The sequence below is a fragment of the Tamandua tetradactyla genome, chromosome 2 (genome assembly GCF_023851605.1).
Source record: "Tamandua tetradactyla isolate mTamTet1 chromosome 2, mTamTet1.pri, whole genome shotgun sequence".
In the NCBI taxonomy this organism is placed as follows: domain Eukaryota; kingdom Metazoa; phylum Chordata; class Mammalia; order Pilosa; family Myrmecophagidae; genus Tamandua; species Tamandua tetradactyla.
This window is the reverse complement of record NC_135328.1, coordinates 12,633,150-12,652,376: the sequence shown is the minus strand read 5'-3', so window position 1 is coordinate 12,652,376 and position 19,227 is coordinate 12,633,150. Positions and strand designations below refer to the sequence as shown.

The window sequence follows — 19,227 nt, the reverse complement described above, 5'->3', positions numbered from 1 at the left end:
ATATATTATCTCAATTTGAAAAACTGAAACTGTGAATAAGATTGCAATTTTTGCAAATATAGTAAATAATGTTAAAAGAAAACTGTATTGTAAACCAAGATTTTTAAACATGCATATATGGAATTTGTTTATTTTGCCTTGACATTATAATAGGACTTTTAAAATAAAATAGTCCATGACATAAATTTACAATATTTGGGGATTGGAAGAAACATTTACTTTACCAAAACATGTATTTAAAGTTAAAGATTTATAAAATATTTTACAAGTTCACTACAGTTTTTTGAATTAACTTTAGGGTTTAAATTGCTAATTTATGTTAAATATTCCACATAGCTGAGGCTTAGGTAGAGTAGAAGCATTGACACTGATGAATACTTAGCGGAATTAGAATATTCTTATAATTTCCTTAATCATTTTTATTTTCCAGTGATGATATAAATGATTATATAACAAATAAAAATGAGAACATCATGTTTCATTAACACTGATTAAAAATATCCTAATCATTATAAGAAAGAAGAGTAATATAGATGGTTTTATTCCTTTTACTCTGTCCCTCCGCTGATAAAAATATACAGGGTCTTACATATCCCATGTAATACACTTATATTTTCTCATGCTCAAATCTGAGTTTCTATAATTAGAATTATACTTTACTTTGCACTGGAAGTCACTTTATTCAATGAAAATGAAATTATTCAGATTAAATGCTCCCACTCAGAAACCTGATAACATAAATTATTGGCTCTTTTGTGTGTGTGTGTATGTGTCTTAATTCTCTCTCATTTAAGAGGGATGATTTCATCTTAATAGTGTTGACTTGGATATTTCAGTGCAGAACCAAATGTTTAGTGATATATTTGGTTCACATCCATTTTCTAGGATCCATAGTGATTCCAAGTAAGAAATTAGTGATAGCCCTTGCCTCTCAGGTCATTTTGTGCCAAAAGTTTGGGCATGGAGGCAGGAGAAAAGCATGGGAAAGGAATTTGTAGTACTAAATTTTGGACTTGAGGCATAAAAGAAGTGTTGAATTCTCAGAGTACAAAAAATAATACAAACAAAGTACAAGCAGACAATTCACAGAAAATATACAACTCAGAGTAGAATAGCTTGAGATAGTTGGATTACTTTTGACCATTGTTTTAAGATCTCACTTTTTTTCCCATAATAATTTTCCAGTATGCAAGAAAGTAAGCCAGAGAAGGATTATGTTTCATGCTGTGTGGAAGCATGAATAAAATTCAGAAGAATAATACACTTTAGCTTTTAGTAGTGATAACTAGTACATATATAGGCTTTTAAAATGTTTTTATTGTGAAATATGACATGGAGAAAAGTGATAAATTTCAAAGTACAGTTTATCAAGTAGTTATGTGCCTTCTGCCACAATTTATGCCACTTTAATTATATTAAATGAATAAATCACATAACAACTGTAAGTGCTGACAATTCCTGGCCCTTTACATAGCTAATCAAGCTGTGACACAGGGAGATTAATTACATGTAGAAATATAATTAATAAATGATCAATTTAAATTGTAGGTGATAATATTAATATTTTTTCAAATTAATTCTCACAAACAAGGAAGCAAGCTTTAGGAAGTTCAAATAATTCCTTAGTATAATCTAGATAATCAATCATGGAAGATTCAAGTGCATTAAAGATATACGCACTGACTTGCCATCACAAAACCTATGTGAAATTGGTCGAACTGTCCACCTCAGTGAGTCACAATATCCTTATCTCTAAAGAGAAGTTAGTTTAGAAATTGTCATCTGAAGTTTTGTGGATTTTTTGAGAAACAACAAAGAATTGTGGTGGGTGCACACAGCACCCTGGGGATAATACAGCAGCCAATGTCTTTATTTCTCCTGCCCACTCACATTCAGACAGGTAACGGACATCTCCATGTTTTCCTGGGGTTACCCTGTGTATTGTTTCTTCTTAGGTCAATCTTCCTATGCTATTTTTTCTGAGTAAAGCTTTCTTATATCTTATGAAAAGATATTTTCTTATACCCAGTAAACTACTCTTAATTTTCAGCATATAGACTGAAATATCAACTGTTTAATGCGGTCTCTATGTTCTAGTTCGTCAAGAAAGGAGAGGAAAGCGATGGTTGGAATATGTAATTGAAAAAAGAATGTGAGGAGTCTGTGATATACTGCTACTGCTGCGTGATTGTGAAAATGCACTGAGAAGTACCAGATTGTCCAGATGTGTAATTCATTAAAAGTGAGATCAAATGGCAAAATTATGGGTCTAAATACAGAAGTTTCAAATGACCTCAGTGTCTGTGGTGGCAAAGGTATAGTTTGGTTTATATTGTGCCTTATACATTACCGATGTATAATGCAATGTTATTAAAGGAAATTTCATGAACTGTTTATAGTTATGACTCATACGATTTAAATAGGGGGGAAAGTAGAAATTCTCAAATAGTAATATTCTTAATTGGAAAGAAATGCAGGGAACATGGAAACCAATCTGAACACCCAGTGTGTTAGTGAGATTCAGTTGTCAACTTGGCTAGGTGAGCATAGCTAGTTTTGTTGCTGCGGACATAAGCCAATGGTACCTGAATCTCATCTGTTGCTAATCACATCTGCAGTTGGCTAGGAGGTGTGTCTGCTGCAATGAATGACGTTTGACTTAATTGGTTGATGCTTAAATGAGAGATTACAATGTAGCACAGCTAGAAGCTCAGCATTCCTCCTCTCAGCACTCGCAGCCCAGCCCAGGCCTGTGGAGATGCAGAAAGAAGTCACCCCAGGGAAAGTTGTTGGAACCCAGGGGCCTGGAGAGAAAACCAGCAGAGACCATCCTGTGCCTTCCACGTAAGAAAGATCCTCAGTGGAAAGTTAGCTGCCTTTCCTCTGAAGAATTAACAAAATAAATCCCATTTTATTAAAAGCCAAGCCATCTCTGGTGTGTTGCATTCCGGCAGCTAGCAAACTAGAAAACCCAGTTACAAATTAGAGGGCAGATAATGAGATCCAGGAAGGTAAAGTGAAATGCTCATTCTAAATTTATCCTTTCTACAGATGAAACACCAAGAAGAACCATCAGAAGGAAACCTAACTGAATTGAGGGAATTTGTTCTTTTGGGCTTTGCTGATAATCCCCATCTCCAGTGGTTTCTATTTGGATTATTCTTGGTCATCTATATCATTATACTTTTGGGCAATGGCACCATATTTCTGATAACAAAACTGGATGCTACTCTCCAGACCCCCATGTATTATTTTCTTGCAAATTTTTCCTTCTTGGAAATCTGCTATGTATCAGTGACTATCCCCAGAATGCTCATGACTCTTGGGACACAGAGAAGAAGAATTTCTGTAGTTGCCTGTGCTGCACAAATGTACTTCATCCTTATGTTGGGAGGCACAGAGTGCTTCCTCCTGGCTGTGATGGCTTATCACCGCTACGTGGCCATTTGTAACCCACTACACTATTCCCTAGTCATGAGCCAGAAGATGTGTATGAAACTGGTGGCTGGCTCCTGGATCAGTGGAATTCCAGTTGAAAGAGGGCAGAAATGCCAGATTTTCTCTCTATCCTTTTGTAGGTTTAACCATACCAACCACTTCTGTGACATCCCCCCAATACTCAAGCTGGCCTGTGGAGACACCTTTGTGAATGAAAAGTTGGTCTACGTAGTTGCTATGTTGTATGTCATGGGTCCATTTCTGTTAATACTTTGTTCCTACAATGAAATCATATGCACGATTTTTAAATTAGATCAACCACAAATCGGGCCAAAGCTTTCTCCACCTGCTCATCTCATCTTATGGTTGTAATGTTATTCTATGGATCAGCAATGATTACATATTTAACACCCAAGACCAGTCACTCATCAGGAACTAACAAAATGCTTTCTCTTTTCTATACCATTGTAACTCCCATGTTTAATCCAATGATATACAGTCTAAGGAACAAAGATGTCATAATGGCACAGAGAAGATTTCTAGGTAAATAATTTAATTCATTAAAGAAGGAGTTATATTTAAAACAGATGCTTTGTCATATATTTGTATGAAGTTTCTGCAGATATTTACATTTAGTCTTACATGCAGCCTTACAATTCATGGCAGTTGTTTCCAGTGTATGGAATTTAATATTGAGAGATTTTTCGATATTATTTTCAAGATTGTGTATTTATCAGCAATAATTTTATTGTGCAACATCCCCTCTCAATAAAAACTTTTGATAATGGGTGATGTAATAGTCATTTATAATGTAGACTCTACTATAGCACTTTTTACAGATGATTTTCACATAGTGTAACATATGTTAGTTTTAAAAGCAGGTTGGAAATGTGTAAATGAAATATGTATGAAGTTTTGCCCAGCAAAGTTTCTTGACAGAAATCATTCCTGAAGAAAAAAAGGACTTTGAATGGGGATGCAGTTTTATAAACATTCATCAATACAAGTGAAAATTAGGTATGGTTTATATGTATATCAGATTGAAGACATCAACAGAATGCAATACTGTGGTTGGAGCAAATGATATTATCATTTAAAATACATGCACCATACTGCAAAGAGACATGAATATACACATGTTTTTAATACATATGTTCCTTGAGCTGAAATATGGATAGGCAAATTATTTGAGAAGAAAGAAATTTAAAGTTAAGATGTAATAGTTGAGATATATGCTATAAAAAATGGTTTTACTTTGCTTTTCTGAATTTTTGGTGTTTACTATAATAAACCTGTGATATCAATATAATCAAAAAGATAATAAATCTGTTTGCAGTATGGATAAGGAAAAGGGTAGTACTCAGTTGCATGTATTATTTCACAATTTAAAGTGATATCTTTAATCTTATCAGTTTGCAATATTCCATGCTCACTAATGAATTCTTCAGTTATGGAGTCAACAGATCTCTAAGAAAACATGATCTGCTATGAGGAAGTGCAAATAAAAAATAATGTGGTAAAGGATGAACTTGCTTTTAAGTCTTTTTGCCAGAAATGAAGAAAGACAGAGTTATTCACATTTACATGGACATGGTTAACTCCAAGTGTATAGAGAATTGTGTTACTATTTTCTATTCAGAACAATACAGCCAGAATAGGCATTGACCGCCCTAATGGCAAACTCAAGAAGAAATTATTTAACACGCCCATGTGCAAAGCAAACTAACAATAAGTCATTAAGAATCTCAGATAATACAACCATATAAATCCTTTAAAAAAGATAATGGGAATGATTAGAGATAAGAAATGTTTTAAATTACAAACACAATAATAAAAAATAATTCCAGGAAATTTTTAAGGTGGAAATTGTGTCACTCTGGAAGTTATTAAATGTTGAATGGCATGAGAGAGAAACTGAGAAGTTTCATTCTCCATGTCCCAGTGTCTCATATGGAAAAAAGTTGGTTGTTAGAAAAGAGATTACAAGAAGGGGCAAAATACCTTTTTAATAGTACTAATCAGTCTAACTGATGTAAACTAGTTTAACTTTTTTGCAGAGAAGGGCAAATGAGAGCTGTGTTCTTGAAGTATATGATTATTTTAGTAGATAATAAGGCACCCCAACCTTCAAAAATTATTATACAGATATTAAAAAGCTATTTTATCACTAAATTAGGTATCATAAGCAAAAAATCTCAGGCAATATTCACTTTCAGTGATAAACGCGGAACAAAAACTTCATCTCTGTCACGACATGATCATCTTTTGTTCCTAATGATTTTGAATTGAAATATTCTCAGACCAACTCACATGCAGTACTAAAAAATGTCCCAATTAAGGCCTCATCAAGGCAATGTTTTTGCACCAAGACTGTGGTGCTCAGGCTGGCAACAGCCCTGGTCCGTAGCTGGATACATGATATGGAATATGGTGGTGTCTCTTTGTATCTCATTTCTCCTCAAGGTTCCATTGATTTCAGTATCACAGACTGATGCTTTGTCTGTGGCTTTTGCTCATTTGTCTAAATTTCATTCCACTTATAATGACTCTAGGAATAGGATTATGATCCATCCTGATTGAGGTGTCTCACATCTTAGCTGAAGTAGCTTTATCAAGAGCTTCTACTTACAATATGTTCACACCCAAAAGAATGGATTAACTTTAAGAACATGTTTTCCTGCAGTATATATAGCTTCAAACCATCACACTCTAACCTCTTTAATGGCCAGTGTTCTCTAGGGAAACAGACTCAATAGATCTATGGAAACACAATCAGATTTTTATAAGAATTTTACCACATGACTGCAGGGATGGCCAAGCCCAAATTCCATAGACAAGAAAAGATTAATAGTGGAACACTAAATATGGACAAAAATGACACTGGAAATGTAAAAATGAAGGTAAATATATTAAAAATTTTATTTGTAAAACTTTATGTCTTCAATAATCGCTTAAACAAATTCAGGCTCATCAATTGTTGGGTTTAAACTATATATAAACGAACCATTTATGACAAAAGTAACGAAATTCAAAAGAAGAATTGAATGACTACTGTTTTACCTTTCTAATGTTATGTTATGTGGTATATTATATTATGTAGACTATGACAAATTAAACCTGTATATGATAATCCTAAGGACAACCACACACACAAAAAAATTACATCATAATGGGTTAATGTTATGGATAAACTATATTCACCGAAAATATTAAAAAGATATTCAGAAAATGTTATAAACAACTTTTAGTTGTTAACTTTGGTAATTTGGAGGAGATGCATGAAATGCTTACATCAGAAGAAAAAGGTAATCTCTTTAATCTGATGTCCCTTAGAGAAATTGATTTTTTCCTTAAAAACCTTCCAAATGACAAAAATTTAAAATTGTTTTCCCAATGTAAAAATCTGACCATTCCCTCAAACTGGAATGTGGGTAGAGTGCTGTGGATCCTATTCTATTCGGTACAAGAGGACATCATGGGAGATAACAGAGTAATGACATACAAAAAACCTGGATGCCAGAATGACCCCAAGGAATAGAGTCACCCACAGAGCTATAGCTTAGTCAACTAAAGTCAGCACAGTTTCACCCAAGAACAATAATTTTCATTTAATTGACCACTCTGTTTCTGAAGCCCTTTCTTATACCTAATACCTAAGGTATAGGTAAATACCTAAGGTATTTCTTATACCTAATAGCCTGTTCCTAACTAATACACTTTCTCACCCCAACTCAATCACCCAATCACATCAACTGATAAATCACTCTTTCCATTGTACAGTTATTTATTTCTGAATATAGGACTCTACATGTATGTTGAGGACATTTAGCAGCTATCTCAAAGATTACACTACCTTCTATTAGCAGCTCTAGTGAAGTCTGCAAACTATATACCCCTCTCATCCCTGTATTTGTCAAAACTTTATAATATACAAAAATAATGTATCATATGTTTTAAACTCTAATAAGAGTACTATAATTTTGTGGAAAAATGGCATTTGATAAAGGTCTGATTAAGAATGTCAATCAGTCTGTCCGGGTTCTAATTTAGACTTGTTCTTTAGCCTGATGAATGACCCTGAACAAGCTATGAAATTTCCTTGTGCCTTCAGTTTCAAAATCTGCAAAATTTAGCCATTCAAATATATTTACTGAGGCACTGAGTGTGTGCTGGGCATGCAGCATCGGTAACAATTGGCAAAAATCTTGTGCATATTAACGGGGAGAAAACACAGCATAAACAAATGACATAATAAAAATATATAGAACATTAGATGGGTATAACTGCTATTGAAAACAAATGCAGCATTGATGAGGAGTGCGGCATGTGTGAGTTTAAATCAGTTTTAAGGAATGACCTGATAAGGATAAGAAAGGACTTATACATTTACCTATACAATGGGAATTTCAGGAAGTTAAACAACAGAAATATTCCAGGCATCATCAGAAAAAATGTATATAGGGACGGGGTGAGGAGGTCAGTGTGGCTGCTCCGACAAGAGTGTAATAGACACAGTGATAAAGGATGAGTCCGTAGAAATAAGGAGTTGGGGTAAAATCATGTTGGAACTGTAGGCCCATGTAAAATTTTGATGTTTACTTGTAATGTAATGGGAAGTATGGTAGGTTTTGTGAAGAAAAGTGACATGCTACAGCCAACATTTTAATAGCATCACTGCCCCCTACCTTAAGATTAGACTCAAGATGGATATGACAGAGCAAATGGAAATAATCTAAAAAGATTTGATGATAATTGAAACGCTGAGGTGATTTTTTTTTCAGCCGGATGGTAGCAGAGAAGGTGTTGAGAAATAGTCACAGTCCAAACCTATTCTGCATAGAGAATCATTGAGACATGCTGATGGATAAGATGTGACATGGAGAAAATTCCAGAATGACTCTTATGTGTCTGCCTGAACAAGTAGGAGGATAGCTTTTCATAACCTGAGATTAAGTTTTAGATATTGCAAGAATAAACCTGACAGCTATCTTGTAAATATAAACTATGTTAATTATATAGCAAAAGCCCTTTGAATATTGCCTGGCACTCAATATGTGCTCAGTAAGTATAATTTATTTTCCCATTATTATATAACATCAATAATTAGAAAAAAACTCCTATTATTCATATTTTGTCATATTCTATCCCAGTCTTATTTCTTTTATCATTTTTAAGAGGTTCAAATTTTATAATACATGGAGTTTTTGCCATATCACCATGAACAAAAGAATTTTGTCTTAGAAATACTTCAGACTACATATTAAATAAAATATGATACATACTAGTATAAACAGGGAGAGTAGAGGGACAGTGTAAATAGCCTAGTGTTTTCATATTTCCCAAAAGCTACATATTGATAACATTATATATGTATTCTAGAATATATTATAGGAGAACAGTGCAATCTGAATTTAATTCGAACATAATCAATTACAGAACTTATTATTTTCTGAAAAATAAGAAACTTTGATGAATAACTCATTGCCAGAAAAAAACCAACAGGATACCATATCTAAATTATAAAAATGTACATAAATGAAAGCAAGGCCAGTAGGGTTCACTAAAAAACACCCCAGAATGTAAAGGATATAAATGTAAGAAAACACACAATACTTGCACAAGAAAAGAAAGTAGTTAAAAATATATACTATTAAAAAACAAATGGTTATCAAAGACATAACTTTGAGCCAACAAAACACAGAAGAATTGCTATAAATATGATTCTAGACACAATAGAGTTTAGAAAATATTTAATATTAATACAGTAATTTACTTGGATATGTATAAGTAAAAATAATTGCATGAATTGATAATGTAGAGGAAAATAATGCACATTTTAATTATTTGAATAAATTAATTGAGTGATGAACTTGTGAGAACTCATGAAAATTTTAATCCTAAAACAGAGGTAAACTTTATTTTCATCTTTCAAAAATCATATAAAAAGTTAAGAAATGTAATTCTACAAATAAACCTTTAATATATATGAAAAGACTACAAGTCACTTAAGGGAAAAACAGATCTAATAATCATTGTTTAAGTTTAAATACAAATGAATCAAATATGGGAAAATGAATAAAATATACTTTCTTCAATATATATTCAACAGTACAGACAATTAAAATTGTAATTCCAGATTGCATAGAGACATTTTTGAAAAGAAACATCAGCAGCCAAACAAAAAAAATACGTATGTGGGATTTAACAAAACTTGAATTCATTATCAATACTTGTTCTTGCAACTTTTCTGTATTAAAATTATGAAAATATTTAAACAAGAATTGAACTTAAAATGTCATGTTTTTAAAGAACAAATATTTATGGAATCCAGGAAAACAGCATTGAATTACTTTAATCATACCAGAATTACACAGAAAAATAATAATTACTGATTTGATGTTACATTACAGAATAGTAGAGTTTTCAAATGGTTAGCAGGTAGACACAAAAGACAGATAACCTCATGCAGATATTTAACATGATGAATTTTAAAAACTTAGTACTTAAAACATTGCAAGTTAGGATATTTGACCTAACACATACACCAAAAAAATATTTCTCTTCCAAGTTTAAATGTTAAAGGAATACCCAAAGATTATAATGAACAGTGGAAAAGAAAAGCTTCAAAGCAGAAATAGAGAATGACAAATATAATCTATTCATAAAATTAGTCTAAAAACCATGAACAAAACTCTCAAAACTGGCTAAGTTATTCTTATTTTTTAATAATTTAAAATATTTTTCAATATTCTTCAATGTTCACATATACTTTTTTCTAGAACTTAATTCTATCTCAATATTTTACTTTGGGCCAGAACTAAGTATTGAAGTGCTTTTTCCCCTTTTAAGTTTTTTTAATAAAGAATATTAGCTAAAAATATTTATAAAACACAGGTAGAAGGGGTGCAAGTGTAGTTTAGTGGTAGAATTATCACCTACCATGCAAAAGACCTGAGTGTGACTCCTTGCCCATGCACTTCCCAAAAAACAAACACACAAGCATAGCAACCAAACAAACAAAAATTCAGCAAATGGTGCTGCAATAACCGGATACTCACATGGAAAAATAATGAAATGTGATCCTGCCATACAGTATACAAAAACAGTACAAGTAGGAATTTTCATAACAAAAGCTGTTATGCAGTTAAAATTCTGTAAGAACATAAACATTCCAAAGATCATCATCAAAATTTGCATTAAATTCTTTCTATTCATCATCTGCTATAATCTGTAAAATTACTCTATGGGTTTAGAATTATTTATCTTGCACAGCTGATGAAATTATATTTAAACTTTCAAAGGCTTAATAGGGATATATTATTAAAAACTGGCATTTGTGGTATCTAAATCTTAGATTTCTTAGTCCAAAGAGCTCTTTGAAGCCTGTGCAATAAATCTTCTCTACAGGAAAATGGAGTGACTTCTGACAGCACTCCATGACAAAATTTGCTGAAATTGGAATATGGATGGGGATTTATATGATACAAATTCAAGGATACTATGTTTTTAAATATTTTGCTCACAAGTTGCCCTTAAACACACACATTTAAATCACAAGATTAACACATTTCATGGTTTCTAGATACTATGTAAATTTAAAAATATATAATCTTGAAAATACTTGAGATTATATGTGGTCAAATAAATGGTGGCTCAACAGAAACTGAAACTAATTTAGAGAAGAAATATCCAAATAGGAAAGAAGGAAAAATGTTCAGGTTCACTATCACTTCTATTGCATGGAGCTTTCTTTCTTCTGCATGACTCTAAGGAAAGCATTTTTCACTTCTTTGTTCCTAAGACTATAAATGAATGGATTCAGCATGGGAACAACCATAGTATAAAACACAGAGGCCACTTGATCCTTTCCCAGGGAGTAGAATTTCTTTGGTCTTAAATAAGTAAAAATTGTAGTGACGTAAAATATGGTGACCCCCAGGAGGTGGGAGGCACAAGTAGAGAAGGCTTTGCGCTTTCCTGAGGTAGAATCAATTTTCAGGATAGTAGACAGAATGTACCCATAAGATATGGACATTGTGATAAGAGACACAATTACATTTAAACTAGCAATAATGAACATCATTAATTCAGCATCATGAGTGTCAGTGCAAGACAGGGTTAAAATTGGGGGTAAGTCACAGAAAAAGTGATAGATTACATTGGATTTGCAGAAATGCAAACTGTTCATGTAAAGAACAATGACTAATGATTCAGTAAAACTCATCACATAGGACCCAGTGATCAGGGCACAGCAGAGTCTTGTGGACATAACAATCTGGTAGTTCAGAGGGTTGCAGATAGCTACATAGCGGTCATAGGCCATAGAGGAGAGAATGAAAAATTCAGTGGCAACCAAGAAGAAAAAAAAATACATCTGAGTGAAGCACTCCATAAATGAAATAAGCTTATTGGAATTTAGTAAGTTCTCTAAGGTTTTAGGCGTGATGACAGTTGAATAACCAAGGTCAAGAAATGAGAGGTGACTGAGGAAAAAATACATGGGTGTGTGAAGCTGGATATCCAAGCGAATTATCAATATCATTCCTGCATTCCCAACCAGGTTAATCAGGTATATCACGAGAAATAACATAAAGAGGACTCGCTGGATCTCTTCAGATTCTGTCAGTCCCATAAGGATGAAGTCAGGCAAATGTGTGTTATTCTTGCTCCTCATAATACCATTTAACTGTTGATAACTGTTGAAAAATCAAAGATGATTCTCAACCTGAATGATCTCAAAATCATTTTTGTTTATAAGAATGATCTGGTATTTTTAAAAGCATGAGTGTAGTTATTGTAGAAATTAGTACTAAAGAGTTTGCAAAATGCAATGTAAAAAACCTTAATTTGCTTGCCAAATATAAATTAGGTATAAATCAACATTTGGATATTATATAATAGAAAACCATGTATATATAAATATGTACATATATATCTTAAATAGAATGAATATTACACTGTTGCAAATATTTCCCTTCATTAAACCACTTAGCCAGATGAAAAAGTTACACCAGAACTATTGCTATTGTGCACATTCACTAGATTTTTAAAAGGACACATGAAGTTAATCAACTTACCAAGAGTCGCAAAAAGTAAGTATTGTTGCCTCTGTGATTCTACCAGGAATGGTTGAATTGAGAGCTCTGGCTCACAACACTATATTCCTAAATACATTTACTTTCAGCAAAATAAAAATTCAAGATATGCAATAAACAATGACAGGGAGTTTTAATGCATCATTCACTGTGATTTTCTATGCAGTATTATTTATTACAAATGACAGATATTATGTGTGTTAATATTACAGACAACACATTACTATTGCTTTTTGGAAGACATGTTCTTAGCACATAATTTAAACAAATCTCTTCCAGATTATATTTTCAAACTATGTACATTACTTGATGACTCTGATTTTATCAATTATATATTGTTATTTCTGCAAATTCTAGCATTGCTTGTATAAGGCATACATGACCTATATATGCGTATGCATATCCTTCTAATGACATTCCTATTATTTTAGATAAACTAAAACACTCTACCTTTGAGACTAATGCTTATCAGGAGTGAAAATGGTTGAAAAACTTCTTCCAACATTATCTGCGTAGAAATTTTCAACTTCAAGTTTTTCTCACAATATGTGTAAACCATATAGGAAGCCTGCAATTTCTGTGATATAATATTTGCTTCCTTTGAGATAAGTTCTATTTTAATTTTTTGTATGCATGTATTTTTATATTTAAGCAAAATAAATCAGCTAAAATTTTTTTCATCTTCTGTTCAAATAGAAAATTCACCTGGAAATTGTGTCTCACAAGTGTACCAGGAACCTACTGTGAACACAAACAGAAGACAGAATCCATTGCCTTTCACACTGGTAATGCTGTGGCACCTCTTTTATGGAGGATTGCCAATAATGCACCATTTGGTCATCTCTGGGACCAATTTCCAAGGAAGACTGCTTGGCATGATGCCAAGGATTAAAATGCCAGCACCAATGCACTCACGTTAGGTTTCAAATACAGAGTTGCCTTTGCCTGAGAAGCCGCATAATGCTGAGCAAAATTTCTTTGGTTTTCTTTTGTCGTGCTTTCATCTATGACTGGTTAAAAGTGAAAGCATTTCTAGAGAAATGGTTTAGCTGTTGTGGAAAGTCCAGAACATTAGCCACTTTGGATGAAATAGCACATTTTTTTACAATGAAAATATTTTCTACTTAAAAGTGTGAAAATATCATGGAGTAAACATTATTCACTGCAAAAAAAAAACTATAATTCAACAAGACTCAGAGGAAAATGAAATTCATTCATGACTTTAACCTTTAAATGTAGTTTATTCCAACTATTGCCTATGGCATAAAATGTTTGCTTATAGGTATAGTTATGTGAACATGTAATTTTATCACATTGTATTTTCAATAACATCCTGATTTTATTATTAAATATTTATAATACACATTACTTAAGTTGTATTAGACTTTTGTAAATCACACAAAATTGTACTTTGACTGCTGCAGCATAAAACTTTCTAGGCATGTGTTCCTGCTGGTGACAAGTGCTTTTGAGGCTTGATAAAGAAAAAATGGTTGAATTTTTCCAGTCAGGTCAAGAGTGTCAAGTAGTTTATCAACACAACAGATGTACTGTTGTATTAAGTCACAATGTTTGTGAAGCTTTTTTTTTCTATTTCATGTATTGGCTTTTAGTATATAAAAAGAGACATGAGACAAAGAATTGAAATCAGTGCTAAGTATAGATTTTTTAAATATGTGAATGACAAAAAGTTTACTCCCTCTATAGAAACTGGTGAAATGCATTCCTATGAATCCTTCATTAATTAACAATTACTAAGCCAATTTCCATGTACAATTAGAAGCAAGTCCTACAAAGAAAAACTACTAATACTACAGAATTTCAGGAGAGGTTTTAAGGCATGAACCAAGGAATTATAAAGTATTACATTATATATTTGACAGAAATTGCACATACAATTCTTCAATTCATCAAAAACTCAGTGATAATGAGAAAAGCGTATTTAGAAATTAAAAGAACAGTATTAATTTATTTCACAATAGGTAACCTTGGGGATTAAGATTTCCTATGTCAGTGCAACCTCAATAGTCAGTTTACTCCTTGTAAAATCATCAGGAGGGAGTTTTTCTTCCCAGCATTGAAATGGCCTATTAATAGTCATTAAGGTAACGTTCAAATTATATATCATCAGAGAAAGAATAATTCACAAACTCTTTATGACTAAAGTTATTACAGAATCTTTATTACTGGGACTCAAACTTATCATCTCTAATAGTGAAAGGAACTGTCAAAAGATCAGGAATAGGAAACAGAAAAGAAAAATGAGTTGTCTTACATTTCAACAAAATTAGAATTTTACTTATGATGTTAATTCAACATCATTATTTTCTTTAAAATTCTATCCCTGAACTTCTTTTAATTTTTACATGTTTTGAAATTCTGTAAAGGAATTTTATAATTTTCTGAAAAATTGACTCTGTTTTTATTTTATATTCTTTTTCACATCTCTTGAATAGACAGGTCTACATTTGTAATAGTTCTACTTTACATGATTTCATTTGTGTGCTTGTTTTTATAGTTAAACATTTTATACCATTTTATTGTTTATCAATTTTTTATATAGAGGGGTCCTACTCTTTAATAGAGTCAGTTACTATAGATAGAACAACCAAGCAGAAGATCAATGAGGAAATAGAGAAGTTAAATAACTTGATAAATGACTCAGAACTAACAGGCATACACAGGCCATTGCACCTCAACCAAAAGAATGTACATTCTTCTCTAGTACCCATGGAATATTCTTTGAGATAGATCATAAGCTGGGGCACAAAACAGGTCTTTATTAAATTTAAAAACATTGAAATTATTCCAAGCACTTTCTCTGTTCGCAGTGAGATTAAGCTGGATCACAATAACCACCAAAGAATGAGGCCATTCATAAATGTATGCAGATTAAGTGACACACTCTTAAACAACCAGTGGATCAAAGAAAAAGTGCCAGATAAATCAATAGCTATCTGAAGATGAATGAAAATGAGAATTCAACATATCAGAAATTAGGGGATATGGCAAAGACTGTGCTGAGAAGGAAATTTATCACCCTAAATGCCTATGTTAAGGAACAAGAAAGAGCAGAAATCAAGAGCTGAACAGCACACATTGAGGAATTTGAGAAAGAACAGCAAACTAACACCAAAGCAAATAGAAGAAGAGAAATAACAAAGATTAAAGCACAGATAAATGGATGAAAGAACAAAGAACAATAAAAATAAACAATAAAACTGAAAGTTGGTTCTTTGAGAAAATCAATAAAATTGATGGGCCACTGATAAGACTGACAAAGAATAAATGAGAGAGGATGTAAAGAAACAAAATCATAAATGAGAAGGAGAGTATTACCACTGACCCTGGAGAAATAAATCATAAGCGGATTCTATGAAAAACTATATGTCAACAAATTACACAACATAGATGAAATGGACAAATTCCTAGAACACAAGCAAGCTATAGTAACCCAGGAAGAAACAGAAGATCTCAACAAACTAATATCAACTAAAGAGATTCAATTGGACATCAAAAATCTTCCTACAAAGAAAAGCCCAGGGCCAGGTGGCTTCACTGGAGAATTTTATTAAACATTCCAAAAAGAACTACACCAATCCTGTTCAAACTTTTCCAAAAAAATTGATGAAAAAGCAACTTCACCTAACTCATTTTATCATGCTAATATCATTTAAATATCAAAAAAGGGAAAGAAACTATAAGAAAGTAAAACTACAGGCCAAACTCCCTAATGAACATAGATGCAAAAATTCTCAACAAATTATTGGCAAATCGAATTCAACAACATATTAAAGGAATTATAGACCACGGCCAAGTGGGGTTTATACCAGGAATGCAAGGATGGTTCAACACAAGAAAATCAATTAATATAATATAGCGTATTAAAAAATCAGAAGGGAAAAGTCACATGATCATTTTGATTGATGCTGAAAAGACATTCACCAAAATTCAGCATCTTTTTCTCATAAAATACTCCAAAAGATAGGAATCAAAAGTAACTACCTCAGTATGATGAAGGGAATATATGAAAACCTGGTAGCTAGCATCACACCCAATGGAGGGAGACTGAAAGATTCCCCCTTAAGATCAGGAACAAGGCAAGGATGTCCACTATCACAACTATAATTCAACATTGTGCTAGAAGTTATAGTTAGAGCAATTAGGCAAGACAAAGAGATAAAAGGCACTGAAACTGGAAAAGAAAGAAGTAAAATTCTCATTATATGCAGATGATATAATACTTTACTTGAAAGATCCTGGGACATCTACAACAAAATTACTTCAGCTAATAAGCAAATTCAGCAAGGTGGTGGGATATAAAATTAATGTGCAAAAATCAGTAACATTTCTATACACAAGCAATGACCTAGCTGAGTGGTCAGTAAAGGGAAAAATTCCATTCAAAATAGCAACTAAAAGAATCAAGTACTTAGAAATGAACTTAGCTAGGGATGTAAAGGACTTGTACACAGAAAACTACATAACATTGCTAAAAAGACATCAAAGGAGATCTAAATAAGTGGAAAGACGTTCCCTGTTCATGGATAGGAAGGCTAAGTATGGTTAAAGATCAATTATCCCCAAATTGATCTAAAGATTCAACACAGTACCAATCAAAATTCCAAAAATGTAGTTTGAAAACTTGGAAAATCTAGTTACCAAATTCATCTAAAAAGGAAAGAAACCCCGAATAGCTGAAAACATTATAAAAAAGAAGAATGAAGTGGGAGGATTAACACTCCCTGATTTGAAAACCTATTATAAAGTCACAGTGGTCAAAATAACATGGTACTGGCAGAAAGACAGAAGCATTGACCAATGGAATAAAATCGAGAGTGCAGAAATAGACCACCAAATCTGTGGTCAACTTTCTTTTTTTTTTTTTTAATTCCTGGTTAATGACCTTATTCTTTATTTTAGTTTCTTCTTTGAATTTGCATTTTTAAAAGTGTTTTTAAAATAACAAAGAAAAAATATGAAAGGTTTCATGAGAATGAGCAAATGATTTAAGGTCAGAAGAAAATATATAGTTTAGAGAAAAATTAAAATAAATCTTGGTATTTTAACACTTATTTTCCAAACCAAAGTTTCTACTAAAAATGGGGGGAGGGGGAGGGAGTAAAGAAACTTTGGAGGTCAAATAGGTCATGCATACAGACTTTAAGTGCAACCACTTAAAAGAAAACAATGATTATTTCCCAACCTGAATCGTTAGCTCTTTTCATGAAGTTCCTCAATCTTTAACTGTGATATAATCCTTCTCCAAAAAGTGTCTTAGAATTGAGGGGATATATGCATATGGGACAAATTGAGATTAGGCATTTTCTTATCCTTGGTGATATTTCTGTTTTATTTTGCTGTTCACACCCGTAGTGTTGAAAACAGTGTAGTAGGCTGAATAGTTGAGGAAAACAGAAAGAGAACTATGTTCCAGAGTGCTTTCATTCTTAAACTTGCTATCTTACAACTTAAATAGTATAAAATGAACAAAACAGCATTACATTCCTCGTTTCTGTAACTGGTCACATGGTCGAAGTTCATATTTATCACTACCTTCTTCCACTACCAATTCCATGTTCCCTTTACCCTCAGCAAGCATTTCAGCTGGCTGTGGTTCCTTGCTTGATGGGGTGACCCAAACCTTTGTTCATGAAGTTTCAGAGCCATTGGTAGTCCTGCCTGGATTACTTTGTTACAGTTTTCAATTGATTTTAACCGCAGGGTATGGTAGGATTAAAAGATGCCCTAGGGGATCTCCTATATTACAAAAAACTCTTTTTTATCTCCATTATGTAGTTGCAGTTCTACTTCCTCCTGATAGTCAGGGTCAATTACTCCAGACAATAATGTAATCCCCTTTCTGGCTTGTTAATCCAGTGGCATAAGTAGCCCAAAGTGACCAGGTGGCAGTCTAAACTTCCAGTTCAGTGGAATCATTGTTGTTCCACCTTGAAGAAGCACTCCCTATATTTTAACTGTTCAAATCCATATAGTTAAGTGTATTAGTTAGGGTTCTCTAGAAAAACAGAATCAACAGGGAACACTCGCAAATATAAAATTTATAAAAGTGTCCCACATGACCATGGGAAGACAGAGTCCAAAATTCACAGAGTAGGCTGTGATGCCGACGATTCTGATTGAGGGTCTGGATGAACTCTACAGGACAGGCTCACCAGCTGAAACAGGAAGGGCCTGCATCTTCTGAATTCTCCTTATAAGGCTTTCAGTGATTAAATTAAGCATCACTCATTGCAGAAGGCATGCCTCTTTGGCAGATTACAAATGGAATCAGCTGAGGATGCAGCTAACATGATCATGACTTAATTCTATGAAATGTCCTCATAGCAACAGACAAGCCAGCACTTGCCCAACCACCACTTGGCCAAATTGACACATGAACTGGACCATGACACCAGTTATATGCAAGAGAGTTCAGTGTTGTTAAGTGAAAGAAAAAATGTGTGTTTTATTGTTTTATATTTAGAAATTAGGTATGGTTTAAGGTGGTATGTATAGCTGCCAAGTTGGCAAGAGGTAGACTTACATCCTTGAGGATGTAATGTGGAGTTAACTTAGCCAGACACAAATGGGTAGATACTACATGATTCCACTTTTTTGATCAGCATAAAGGTATAATCAGAGGTTTATAATACAGAATATAGGGGACTTAGAGATACACAGAAGCAAGGAA

General features: G+C 32.9%; 1 protein-coding gene and 1 pseudogene across 1 annotated transcript; one reads left to right on the top strand and one right to left on the bottom strand.

Moving 5' to 3' along the window:
• Nucleotides 1-3,033: 3,033 nt before the first annotated feature.
• Nucleotides 3,034-3,989, top strand: LOC143659048 (olfactory receptor 10AG1-like; annotated as a pseudogene).
• A 7,181-nt stretch (nucleotides 3,990-11,170) lies between these two features.
• Nucleotides 11,171-12,112, bottom strand: LOC143655614 (olfactory receptor 8H1-like). Its single transcript, XM_077126897.1, has one exon. The coding sequence runs from the start codon at nucleotides 12,110-12,112 to the stop codon at nucleotides 11,171-11,173; it is 942 nt and encodes a 313-aa protein (XP_076983012.1).
• Between the last annotated feature and the right edge of the window lie 7,115 nt (nucleotides 12,113-19,227).

Coding starts and splice junctions, on each gene's coding strand:
- LOC143655614 (XM_077126897.1), bottom strand. CDS start 12,112: ATGAGGAGCAAGAATAACACACATTTGCCTGACTTCATCCTTATGGGA.